The 13,847-nt window shown below is 42.3% G+C and overlaps 1 protein-coding gene across 1 annotated transcript in view; it reads left to right on the top strand.

Moving 5' to 3' along the window:
• Window positions 1-13,847, top strand: part of vps8 (VPS8 subunit of CORVET complex) — a 371,669-nt gene that overhangs the window by 274,993 nt on the left and 82,829 nt on the right. Inside the window, exons 34-36 of the mRNA XM_034184542.1 lie at window positions 10,203-10,249; window positions 10,357-10,501; window positions 13,288-13,377. Of these exons, the coding sequence (XP_034040433.1) occupies window positions 10,203-10,249; window positions 10,357-10,501; window positions 13,288-13,377 (282 nt within the window). The remainder of the gene's footprint in view (window positions 1-10,202; window positions 10,250-10,356; window positions 10,502-13,287; window positions 13,378-13,847) is intronic.

Below are 13,847 nucleotides of genomic sequence, written 5' to 3'. Positions count from 1 at the left end.
CACACACACGGAAACACCACCAACACTTGTTCTTTGTACCGTGTGTGTGTGTATATATATATATATATATATATATATATATATATATATATATATATATATATATATATATATATATATATATTTCTGGTCTGTAACCAACCATGCTTTCCCCCCCAATGTAAAAGTTTTAATGAGAATTTGAGGTGAACAGAATTGGGCAGAATTAAGGTTTTTTATTATTATTATTATTATTATTATTATTATTATTATTATTATTATTATTATTATTATTATTATTATTATTATTATTTATTGATATCAGATAAATTGATAAGGAGTTGCTGATGTTTCTTCTGGTCTGAGTGTTTCCTTCATCATAAACACCACCGTGATGGTTTTTCAAAGCAGGTTCACGCTTTGCTTCCAGTATGTTTATTTTAACTCCACAAATGATGTGTGTTATGTCGCGTCCTGTATGGTACGTGCGTTGTGAGCCAGCGTGCTGCACCGGTGCACATTTTAAAAGCATTCTCTGTATTTCACTTCAAATGTGTAACAAGGATGTTTCTGAGGGGTCAAACTGTTTAGCCTGTCTACATGTCGACCCCACAAGCACAACAAAGGACGGTTTCATTCTTCATAAAAATAATTCATAAGCAACAGCAGCAACATGGCAGAATGTGGGGATGGTCAGTTCATCAGGCTCGGGTCAGGCACACAGTTGTTGTTGTTGTCATCTGTTCAGCTGCTCCTGTTTTGTTTGGGTTCACCACAGCAGATACACCCAGATCCGCATTGGTATTTGGCACAAGCTTTACACCGGATGCAGCTCCAGTTTACCTGAAATAAGTCAGGTGCACAGCCATCAGTTCAAAAACTGCTCCAGCCTATCTGACAGGAAACACAAGAGGCTAATCCCAAACCCAGCAGGGTCAGTGACCAGAGTTCTCAACAGCAACAGTTTCCAAGGATTCTTTTGGAATGAGTCCAAAAACCAGAGATCGTTGTAGTCCAGATGGCAGGAGAAAAACAGGAATCCAGAATGGCAGCAGGGCCTTTGACACAGAGTCTAAAACACTGTATTTAGCGCAAAAACAGTTAGTAAGACCACAGGAGTCCAGAACAATAGCAAAGAGTGGTAACATGGAATTAAAAGACACTGTAGCCTGGAACGCTAGAGAGCAGGGCAGAACCTGATACAGTCTGGTGCCCAGGAGACATTCTGTTGGTGTTTAATAAGGACACGGAGCAGTTACACCTGGAATACAGGAACACACAAACGCAAAGGTCAACAATTCTGACGTCAGACGAACACCCAAAACTTCAAAATAAGAGCGTGACTAATAAACATCACTAAATAATACAGAAGGAAACTTACCTGAAATAACTCAATATGACTTATAACATTTGACCAAAATGGAAAACAGAGCCAGAGCCAAACGTGACCCATGACACAGATTGTATAAATGTACTGTGTATTGGGGCTAGATCTCTGACTAGATGTCTGTGTTTGTGATTACACACATCTACCTATATAAAATGTGTGTCTACATTATGGTCTGTAACTTCCAATAAATGTTCACAGGAGCTGGTGACCCTGGACCCCAACAAGTCAGCTGACCTGGTCCTGTTTCACCTTTCTGAAAAGGTGCAGCAAATCATCTCTGACATCCAGGTACGAGCTCACGTCCTGCATATTCAGGATTCTGTCTCCAACCCCAAATCACAAATGCTACAGAAAATACAAAGTAACAAACAGACAAGCAATAAAGAAAAAAACTTGCAGTGATCGTTACATTTAACTTGATTTCTGTTTCACTGCAAACAGTATGAACTCAAAAATATTTCCTATTTTTTATTAATCAATCAATCAATTTTTTATATAGCGCCAAATCACAACAAACAGTTGCCCCAAGGCGCTTTATATTGTAAGGCAAGGCCATACAATAATTATGTAAAACCCCAACGGTCAAAACGACCCCCTGTGAGCAAGCACTTGGCTACAGTGGGAAGGAAAAACTCCCTTTTAACAGGAAGAAACCTCCAGCAGAACCAGGCTCAGGAGGGGCAGTCTTCTGCTGGGACTGGTTGGGGCTGAGGGAGAGAACCAGGAAAAAGACATGCTGTGGAGGGGAGCAGAGATCGATCACTAATGATTAAATGCAGAGTGGTGCATACAGAGCAAAAAGAGAAAGAAACAGTGCATCATGGGAACCCCCAGCAGTCTACGTCTATAGCAGCATAACTAAGGGATGGTTCAGGGTCACCTGATCCAGCCCTAACTATAAGCTTTAGCAAAAAGGAAAGTTTTAAGCCTAATCTTAAAAGTAGAGAGGGTGTCTGTCTCCCTGATCTGAATTGGGAGCTGGTTCCACAGGAGAGGAGCCTGAAAGCTGAAGGCTCTGCCTCCCATTCTACTCTTACAACCCTAGGAACTACAAGTAAGCCAGCAGTCTGAGAGCGAAGCGCTCTATTGGGGTGATATGGTACTACGAGGTCCCTAAGATAAGATGGGACCTGATTATTCAAAACCTTATAAGAAGAAGAATTTTAAATTCTATTCTAGAATTAACAGGAAGCCAATGAAGAGAGGCCAATATGGGGAGATATGCTCTCTCCTTCTAGTCCCCGTCAGTACTCTAGCTGCAGCATTTTGAATTAACTGAAGGCTTTTTAGGGAACTTTTAGGACAACCTGATAATAATGAATTACAATAGTCCAGCCTAGAGGAAATAAATGCATGAATTAGTTTTTCAGTCTGTGAAGAAGATTCCCCATTTACATGAACAAACTGTAATCTATTAGACAAATATGATTCAAACCACCGCAGCGCAAGTGCCTTTAATACCTATGGCATGCTCTAATCTCTGTAATAAAATTTTATGGTCAACAGTATCAAAAGCAGCACTGAGGTCTAACAGAACAAGCACAGAGATGAGTCCACTGTCCGAGGCCATAAGAAGATCATTTGTAACCTTCACTAATGCTGTTTCTGTACTATGATGAATTCTAAAACGTGACTGAAACTCTTCAAATAGACCATTCCTCTGCAGATGATCAGTTAGCTGTTTTACAACTACCCTTTCAAGAATTTTTGAGAGAAAAGGAAGGTTGGAGATTGGCCTATAATTAGCTAAGATAGCTGGGTCAAGTGATGGCTTTTTAAGTAATGGTTTAATTACTGCCACCTTAAAAGCCTGTGGTACATAGCCAACTAAGAAAGATAGATTGATCATATTTAAGATCGAAGCATTAAATAATGGTAGGGCTTCCTTGAGCAGCCTGGTAGGAATGGGGTCTAATAAACATGTTGATGGTTTGGATGAAGTAACTAATGAAAATAACTCAGACAGAACAATCGGAGAGAAAGAGTCTAACCAAATACCGGCATCACTGAAAGCAGCCAAAGATAACGATACGTCTTTTGGATAGTTATGAGTAATTTTTTCTCTAATAGTTAAAATTTTATTAGCAAAGAAAGTCATGAAGTCATTACTAGTTAAAGTTAATGGAATACTCAGCTCAATAGAGCTCTGACTCTTTGTCAGCCTGGCTACAGTGCTGAAAAGAAACCTGGGGTTGTTCTTATTTTCTTCAATTAGTGATGAGTAGAAAGATGTCCTAGCTTTACGGAGGGCTTTTTTTATAGAGCAACAGACTCTTTTTCCAGGCTAAGTGAAGATCTTCTAAATTAGTGAGACGCCATTTCCTCTCCAACTTACGGGTTATCTGCTTTAAGCTACGAGTTTGTGAGTTATACCACGGAGTCAGACACTTCTGATTTAAAGCTCTCTTTTTCAGAGGAGCTACAGCATCCAAAGTTGTCTTCAATGAGGATGTAAAACTATTGACGAGATACTCTATCTCCCTTACAGAGTTTAGGTAGCTACTCTGCACTGTGTTGGTATATGGCATTAGAGAACATAAAGAAGGAATCATATCCTTAAACCTAGTTACAGCGCTTTCTGAAAGACTTCTAGTGTAATGAAACTTATTCCCCACTGCTGGGTAGTCCATCAGAGTAAATGTAAATGTTCTTAAGAAATGATCAGACAGAAGGGACTTTTCAGGGAATACTGTTAAGTCTTCTATTTCCATACCATAAGTCAGAACAAGATCTAAGATATGATTAAAGTGGTGGGTGGACTCATTTACTTTTTGAGCAAAGCCAATAGAGTCTAATAATAGATTAAATGCAGTGTTGAGGCTGTCATTCTCAGCATCTGTGTGGATGTTAAAATCGCCCACTATAATTATCTTATCTGAGCTAAGCACTAAGTCAGACAAAAGGTCTGAAAATTCACAGAGAAACTCACAGTAACGACCAGGTGGATGATAGATAATAACAAATAAAACTGGTTTTTGGGACTTCCAATTTGGATGGACAAGACTAAGAGACAAGCTTTCAAATGAATTAAAGCTCTGTCTGGGTTTTTGATTAATTAATAAGCTGGAATGGAAGATTGCTGCTAATCCTCCGACCCGGCCCGTGCTACGAGCATTCTGACAGTTAGTGTGACTCAGGGGTGTTGACTCATTTAAACTAACATACTCATCCTGCTGTAACCAGGTTTCTGTTAGGCAGAATAAATCAATATGTTGATCAATTATTATATCATTTACCAACAGGGACTTAGAAGAGAGAGACCTAATGTTTAATAGACCACATTTAACTGTTTTAGTCTGTGGTGCAGTTGAAGGTGCTATATTATTTTTTCTTTTTGAATTTTTATGCTTAAATAGATTTTTGCTGGTTATTGGTGGTCTGGGAGCAGGCACCGTCTCTACGGGGATGGGGTAATGAGGGGATGGCAGGGGGAGAGAAGCTGCAGAGAGTTGTGTAAGACTACAACTCTGCTTCCTGGTCCCAACCTGGATAGTCACGGTTTGGAGGATTTAAGAAAATTGGCCAGATTTCTAGAAATGAGAGCTGCTCCATCCAAAGTGGGATGGATGCCGTCTCTCCTAACAAGACCAGGTTTTCCCCAGAAGCTTTGCCAATTATCTATGAAGCCCACCTCATTTTTTGGACACCACTCAGACAGCCAGCAATTCAAGGAGAACATGCGGCTAAACATATCACTCCCGGTCTGATTGGGGAGGGGCCCAGAGAAAACTACAGAGTCCGACATTGTTTTTGCAAAGTTACACACCGATTTAATGTTAATTTTAGTGACCTCCGATTGGCGTAACCGGGTATCATTACTGCCGACGTGAATTACAATCTTACCAAATTTACGCTTAGCCTTAGCCAGCAGTTTCAAATTTCCTTCAATGTCGCCTGCTCTGGCCCCCGGAAGACAATTGACTATGGTTGCTGGTGTCGCTAACTTCACATTTCTCAAAACAGAGTCGCCAATAACCAGAGTTTGATCCTCGGCGGGTGTGTCGTCGAGTGGGGAAAAACGGTTAGAGATGTGAACGGGTTGGCGGTGTACACGGGGCTTCTGTTTAGGGCTACGCTTCCTCCTCACAGTCACCCAATCAGCCTGCTTTCCCAGCTGCTCGGGATCTGCCAGGGGGGAACTAACGGCGGCTAAGCTACCTTGGTCCGCACCGACTACAGGGTCCTGGCTAGCTGTAGAATTTTCCACGGTGCGGAGCCGAGTCTTCAATTCGCCCAGCCTGGCCTCCAAAGCTACGAATAAGCTACACTTATTACAAGTACCGTTACTGCTAAAGGAGGCCGAGGAATAACTAAACATTTCACACCCAGAGCAGAAAAGTGCGGGAGAGACAGGAGAAGCCGCCATGCTAAATCGGCTAAGAGCTAGTAGCTACGCTAACCTAGCGGATTCCTAAAAACACGCAAAGTGAATAATGTGTAAATAATTTAGAGGTGATTCAGCAGAAGGAGTGCTTTAGTTAAGGCACGTAAAGATTACACTGGGAAACAAATCGTAATCTAGATAACTAGATCAATCTAACTGCGCAGATTAAACAGCTAACAGATACAGAAAAACACCGCTGTGCTCCGGAACAGGAAGTGATACAATACCGCAGTGAGAGCCAACCACCAGTAGAGGCAAGCAAGCAAAGGTGCAGCTCTCCACAATTTCACTGATACTTACTGGACTGGTAAGCATTGAAAGCCGAGATAGACATGTCCAAACCTGTCCTCTGACACGCCGAAACGGAGGTGTTCCTTTGTCTCACTTCCAAAGTGAATCGGTCGTGACGCGTGAAGCCTCCGCGCGGCTTTCCATGACAAAATCTCTTGTTAAAAGTGAAATCTGCCGGAAAATGGCTGATGTCCAGCTCTTGTGATAACCAGAGAGAGCACACGACGGTCTCGTATCCACAGAGCCATCAGCTCAGAAATGGTCCGGTGGCTTGTGCCGTGTCGTCGCAGCTCGGAGCGCGGCGCGCTGAGCGTCCTTAAAGGGGTCCTTAAAGCTGTACTACCAGACCTTATTCTCTGTGAAGCCCGTAAAATTTTCACTGAAAGCCAGATACATTTTTCGAATAGTTTCCAAGTGCCAGTCTGTAACAGCTTCTGAAAAAATTCTGATGGAAAAAAACCCCAAATCATTCTGCCATTTCCAGACAATGAAAATCTGACGACGGGGCGGGACCACTCCTTCCACAAGGCGTGCTCACAGGCGAATGACGTCACCGACAGGCATGGAAAAACTCACGCATGCGCACAAGGGTTCAAGCTTGTCTGACGTGAAAACATATGAATCAAATCCATATAGTTTAAAAAAAATAATAAAAAGGTACGATACTTTATGGACAGACCTTGTATGTGAGAACATTATTGAAATGTTTAAAATAAAATTCCTCAAAGAAAGATGGGAAGAAATTTAATATTTCAGAATATATATGAGTGCAAAATATCACTAAACGATTCAAGGAATCTGAAGGAATTTCAAGTGTGTAAACAGTAAGGGCTCACCCGTGATCTCCAATCCCTCACGCAGCACTGTATCAAGAACAGTCATTCATCAATAGCTGATATAACCACATGGGCACAAGATTACTTTGGGAAACCTTTGTCACTCACTACAATACAGAGTTACACTCAAAAATCTCACTTTAAACTATACTGTGCAAAAAAGAAGCCTTATGCTAACCTTGTCCAGGAGACAACTTCTACAGGCTCTGAGGTGTCTGGGTTGGACCATCACACAGTGGAAATGTGTTGAGGTTGAGAAATCAGTATTCCAGATCGTTTTTTTAAAGAAATAGATGCTGTGTGCTTTGGATCAAAGACAAACGAACCATCCAGACATTTAGAGCCCTTGGATTAGCTGGGTCCGCTGTTGAGGTTCTTTGTCTTCCATCTATTCATTCTGACCATTTTCTTGTTAAATTTGTAATTTCCAGTGGTGGATTTAGCTAACCAAAAAGTTAGCTTCGCTAACCATTAATCCGATAACTGAAAAGTTATCTTTTATGACGATAAACCGATAAACTGCTAAAAAAAATGTATCTTTATTCCAGATAACCGATAACTTTTAGTATTGATTTGGACGCAGCCACATCAGATTACACTGTCGGCTTCTGATAAACCAGTTTCACTTTCACTTTTCACTGCTGGGTAAATTCAAGGATCACAAATGCATAAGAACGCACGAAAAATGAATGAATAAAACATAAAACCCAAACACTGTCATCATCTTTCAAAAGCAGTAAAACACAGTATTAGAAGTCACAGTTTATCTCAGTATTAGATACACAAACTAAAAAGCTGCTGCTTTTTTCACACGCTTTGAACCCTGCGGCTTAAACAACCAAAATACGTCCATTAATGTATTGATTGGCAGAGTAAAAGACACGTTAGTAAATATAAGTTCTTACCTGTTAGTTTCAGTGGGATTCATCTGAATAAATAAAGCGTCTTTTTTAAATCCAAAACAGTGTGTAAACAGTGAAGAGAAGTCGTTGAAGCTGCGCCGTTAGAGCTCCTCGTCCCCACCGAGTCTTGGTGATTAAATTATACCATCAGCCACAAAGAAATAAAATAAAATAATGTTAAAAGTAGTCCATTTTGTTTGTGTTGAGTGGATGGTAACAGTGTAAAATCCAAAATGAACCTGAACTACACTACCCACAATGTCCCCTGCGTAGACCAGCCAAACACGTCTTACGCTTAATGATGACGTCATCAGCAAGCGACAGCCAGTCTGCCACAAAGACACAACAGATGGCCTAAAATGTTTGATTTATGGTTTACAAATGTTTTTGGCTGTTAAACTTTACCAGCAAAAAAATGTTATCGGACTGAAAGTTATCTGAACTAAATTTATCGGAAGAAAATTGGTCCAATGATGGTTTTAAAACTTATCTGTAAAGATAATCCGCTAGCAAAAACATTATCTTTGATAATTATCTGTTATTGGATTAGCTGAACTGTGCCCACCACTGGTAATTTCACACTCGTCCAGCGGTTGAGGAAACATTTATCTCTTCGGCTCCCGTTGCTGGACCCGTGGCGGCCCTTGGACAGACTTCTGATAGTTGATGATGGTTCTGTGGATTGTGTCGTGTGGTGTGCTGGGCTTCATCACAGTCAAGAAGTGGTCTTTGTTCTGTCCTTGCCCAGTCGGGACAGTGTTAGGATGGTCCATTTTCATTTGTGTGTAGTGATGTGGACCATCCCGTCTCTGGCAGATGTGGAAACCTTCATCCGTGCCTTTCTGTTGTCCTGTTTGATTTTCTGGATGACCATCCTGAGATTGTGAAATGTCTGCGGGTATGTAGGATGCAGTTTTGATGAAAACTGTCCCGCGCTATCAGTCCATCAGAGCAGAAACAGCTTTCAAACTCACTGCAGCATATTTGAGGTCCACAGACCCACTTTGACTAATGTCCTGTAATACGAGGTCTGTCAATAAAGTATCGTACCTTTTTATTTTTTTCAAAAACTATATGGATTTCATTCATATGTTTTTACGTCAGACAAGCTTGAACCCTCGTGCGCATGCGTGAGTTTTTCCACACCTGTCGGTGATGTCATTCGCCTGTGAGCACGCCTTGTGGAAGGAGTGGTCCCGCCCCCTCATCGGATTTTCATTGTCAGCAAACAGCTGAGCTACTGCCGCTTTGTTCCATGAAATTTTTTTCAGGAGCTCTGCCAGACAACCAGCTGGAAACCATTTCAAAGATTTGGTTGTTTTTCGGTGAAAATGTTACGGGCTTCACAGAGATTAAGGACTGTCAGCCGTTTTCCGGCAGATTTCACTTTTAACGAGATTTTGTCATGGAAAGCTTCGCGGAGGCTTCGTGCGTAACGACCGATTCGCTGTTTGAACAAGGCAAAGGAACACCTCCGTTTCGGCGTGTCAAAGGACAAGTTAGGACATGCCCAGCTCTCCACAATTTCTCTGATACTTACTGGACTGGTAAGCATTGAAAGCCGAGATAGGCATGTCCCAACTTGTCCCATGACACGCTGAAATGGAGGTGTTCCTTTGTCTTGCTCAAACAGTGAATCGGTCGTTACGCACGAAGCCTCCGCGAGGCTTTCCATGACAAAATCTCTTTAAAAGTGAAATCTGACGGAAAATGGCTGATGTCCAGCTCTTGTGATAACCAGAGAAAGTGCACACGATGGTCTCGTATCCACAGAGCCATCAGCTTAGAAATGATCTGGCGTTTTCTGCCTCGTCATCGCAGCTCGGAGCGCGGCGCGCCGAGCGTCCTTAAAGCCGTTCTTGAAGCCGTCCTTAAAGCTGTAGTAACACTCCTTATTCTCTGTGAAGCCTGTAAAATTTTCACCGAAAGCCAGATAAATTTTTCAAATGGTTTCCAGGTGCCACTCTCTAACAGCTTCTGAAAAAATTCTGATGGAAAAAAAGTCCGAATCATTCCGCCATTTCCAGACAGTGAAAATCTGACGAGGGGGTGGGACCACTCCTTCCACAAGGCGTGATCACAGGCGAATGACGTCACCGACAGGCGTGGAAAAACTCACGCATGCGCACGAGGGTTCAAGCTTGTCTGACGTAAAAAACATATGAATGAAATCCATATAGTTTTTGAAAAAAATAAAAGGTACGATACTTTATTGACAGACCTCGTAAGTCCTGCTTTACGAGGCATTGGGACATTTCTCCTGTTTTATGGTCAAGTGCTTTTTCTCGTTTCTACAAGTTTGTGTCCCAGCTTGACCTGTAAGTAGTTTCTGAGTTTGTGATCTTCAGCCTGCCCTGTTCAGAGGACGGACAACGCCCGGGTCGAGGTCAACACCTTCTCTTTTTCTTTTCTTTCTGCAGGATGACTACCTACGTTTCAAGTTTCTCGGTTTTCTTCTGGAACCAAAGTAATGCGCTTTTACTCAAATAATCACATCTTTGCTGTTTTGGGACTCGTTTTATTTCTGCTCACTGTAACCGTGTCCTTCCTCCTGTTCTCGATCCTGTCCTTTAGGGAAGGACACCTCTCAGGGACTGTGTTACCTAAAGAACGCGACCTCCATGAGCACTTGCTGGAGTTGCTGTGCCGCTTTGCTCCCCAGCAGCTCCTGGGCTTCCTGCAGACCTCTCAGAAATACAGACTGGAGACGGCCATACAGGTACTGGAGCCTTGGTGTTTGTGAACCCTTTGTCCTTGCACTTAGACTCAGTCCATCCAGCTGTGCAGTGGGTACTGGCTTTCGCTGGTGAAATGACCTCCAGGGGGAGCTATAGACTCTCATCGACTTCATGTGCAGAATTCCAGTGGACCTATCAATCAATCAATCAACTTTTTTCTTGTATAGCGCCAAATCACAACAAACAGTTGCCCCAAGGCGCTCCACATTGCAAGGCAAGGCCATACAATAATTATGAAACACAGTCGACGTCTAAAGCAACATAACCAAGGGATGGTCCAGGGTCACCCGATCCAGCCCTAACTATAAGCCTTAGCGAAAAGGAAAGTTTTAAGCCTAATCTTAAAAGTAGAGAGGGTGTCTGTCTCCCTGATCTGAATTGGGAGCTGGTTCCACAGGAGAGGAGCCTGAAAGCTGAAGGCTCTGCCTCCCATTCTACTCTTACAAACCCTAGGAACTACAAGTAAGCCCGCAGTCTGAGAGCGAAGCGCTCTATTGGGGTGATATGGTACTATGAGGTCCCTAAGATAAGATGGGACCTGATTATTCAAAACCTTATAAGTAAGAAGAAGAATTTTAAATTCTATTCTAGCATTAACAGGAAGCCAATGAAGGGAGGCCAACACGGGTGAGATATGCTCTCTCCTGCTATTCCCCGTCAGTACTCTAGCTGCAGCATTCTGAACCAACTGAAGGCTTTTTAGGGAACTTTTAGGACAACCTGATAATAATGAATTACAATAGTCCAGCCTAGAGGAAATAAATGCATGAATTAGTTTTTCAGCACCTAGTTTTTCACCTATAAGCCCCTTACTTCTTCTTGTGGATGGACAGCAGAGAGTTGACACATTGTAGCTGAAAGAAAGTCAGGCTGTTCATAGTTCCAGTGAAACAGGAACCGGAGAGAGATAGGACTCAAACCTGATGACAGTGAAGTCTAAAGATGGGTATTGATAAGATTTTATCGATCCGATTCCGCTTATTGATCCAATTCCCTTATCAATACCTCCTGTGAATTTTCTGTGTACTAAAAGTCGGCTTTACAGGTTTTCTATGTCAACAACATTTTATTGAGTCTTAAAGTAAATAAATATGAAATAGGTCACTGGATCCTTGATCTCTGGACATAAATAGAAATAAAATCTGTAGTTTTTCTCAGAAGTGTTTCCTTTCAGGTATTAATGGCATGAATGTCACTCCGTACCTCTGAGCTGAGCTCTTCAGCGGCTGCATGTCAGCATCAGTGTCATTCATAAAGAACGCAGGACATCACGTTTTGGGAGGTTTTAGTCTGTTGTAGCTAAATTGGCAATTGGAGCTGTGTGGACAGAATGGAGGACGATTCTCGTTTCTTACCCACAACAAGACAACACAACACCACACAACAGTCCCAGTTAGTGACTTTAATCCACACAAAAGTGACTCACGATTGATATCTTTAAATGGCTTTGAGGGGGGTTAAGAAGTGGACTTCCTGCTTCTGAAAAGCAGCGAAGCAGTGAACCAACGAAGCAGCAGGTCAGATCACTGCTTTGTTGCTTCAAGCTTCAAGAACAGCTGCTGCAGAAGCGGTTGATTACAGACCTGCTACCGAGTCTGTAATCAACGTCGAGAAATGATAATTTTCCCGACAAACACCCTCAAAAACAACGGTCACTCTGAAGGACCGATAAGGGAATCGTTAAGCAAAAAGCTCTTGATGTTGGTGGATTGAATCATTTCTTAATGATTCTCAAAAAGAACCAGTTCTTGATGCTCAACCCTACTGAAGACCATATTTTCTTTTGTTGACTCGGCTTCACTCAGTGTTCAGGCTTCTGTGCCCATGTCAAGCACTCTGACTCTTAAAGAAACTGACAGATGACACTCACAAAACCCATCCGCCGTTTATTAAGTGTCTAAATACTTGCACCCTGAGGTCTCACTGTGTGGAGCTGAACTTGCTCCAAATGTATTTGTGTGACGTGCTTTAAACCGTGTGCTATAGATCATCGTGATAAGGCATCATTTGGGTTTTCCACTACTCTTGAGTTTGCAGTTTGAGGTCCACCTGCTGCTGATATTACCCTCAGAGCTTCAGCATCAAGTCTTAATGGTCCCTGACACAGGGACGCACAGTGCGCCGTCAGTGGTCACGAACACCTTAGACCCTGTCTTACAGCCGGGACGAAGCACTGCGACGCGCACATGTTCTTGGTAGTTTCCAACCAACGCAGTCGTCGTTTTCATGTCCAGAGAACACAGTGTTTAAATAGCAAATAGCGGCGACACGGTGGTTTAGTGGTTAACACTGATACCTCACAGCAAGAAGGTCGTGGGATCGATTCCTGCCCTTTCTGTGTGGAGTTTGCATGTTCTCCCCGTGTCTGTGTGGGTTTCCTCCCACAGTCAAGCACGTGCTTATTTAGGGTCTGCTCCTTTCTCTGCCCCTGAGCAAGGCAGCGTCTCTACATCTGGAGTTGGTCCCCGAGTGCCAGACTGTGGCTGCACACTGCCCCTGGTGGTTGGATTGTGTCTAACTGTAATTAGGATGGTTAAATGCAGAGGACACGTTTCATTGTATGTGTGTACAATGACAATAAAGGCTCTTCTTCTTCATGCGTTGGTCCTAAACCTACCTCATAACTGACCACGTTGACGCCAGGAAAAGGAGGTTGGATTTGAGATGATACTAGTATCACATAACTTGATCAGAGGTGTCCAGTCACACACTGTTTGAAGTACTGGTACTGTGGTTCTCTCTTTGTGAGCTCATCTTTTTCTTCTAGATCACAGAGAAATACCAACACAGTGATGCTACAGCCTATCTCCTGGAAAAGAAAGGAGATGTTCTTGGAGCTTTTATGGTCCTAATAAAGGTAATGAAAAATACACAGCTTTCTTTAACAATAAATTAAATTTAGCAGGTCTCCTGTTGCTGATTTCTGCTACTTTATTGTTTACTTTTGTGGCTAAAACAAAAAACCCAACAACAATCTGATAACCAGTCATGTAATCGTGTGTAATCTGTCCTGAGGTAATGTGGCAGAACACTGTGACCAGCTGTGAAGGTCTTGAAAATGATTTAAAATTGTTGTGACTTTGGGATGCACTGTGTTCTACAAAAGTGAGTAATGGGATGTACAAATAGGGGGCGATATACTGTGTATCTCTCACTGTAATTTTATAGATGGCTGTGGCTTTTATTTTCGTTACATCATCCTGAAATGAGTCATTTCTGCTCTAATGTTGATTTGGATGATCAGACACTTTGACATCAGCTTACATTTAAAGGCTGAAATTAAAATAGATTGCAGATTGTTTTCTGTTTTGGAGCAGAGTGATTTCA

Source organism: Thalassophryne amazonica, chromosome 13, assembly GCF_902500255.1.
Source record: "Thalassophryne amazonica chromosome 13, fThaAma1.1, whole genome shotgun sequence".
In the NCBI taxonomy this organism is placed as follows: Eukaryota; Metazoa; Chordata; class Actinopteri; order Batrachoidiformes; family Batrachoididae; genus Thalassophryne; species Thalassophryne amazonica.
The sequence above is the reverse complement of the archived record's forward strand: the minus strand, read 5'-3'. Positions and strand labels throughout refer to the sequence as shown.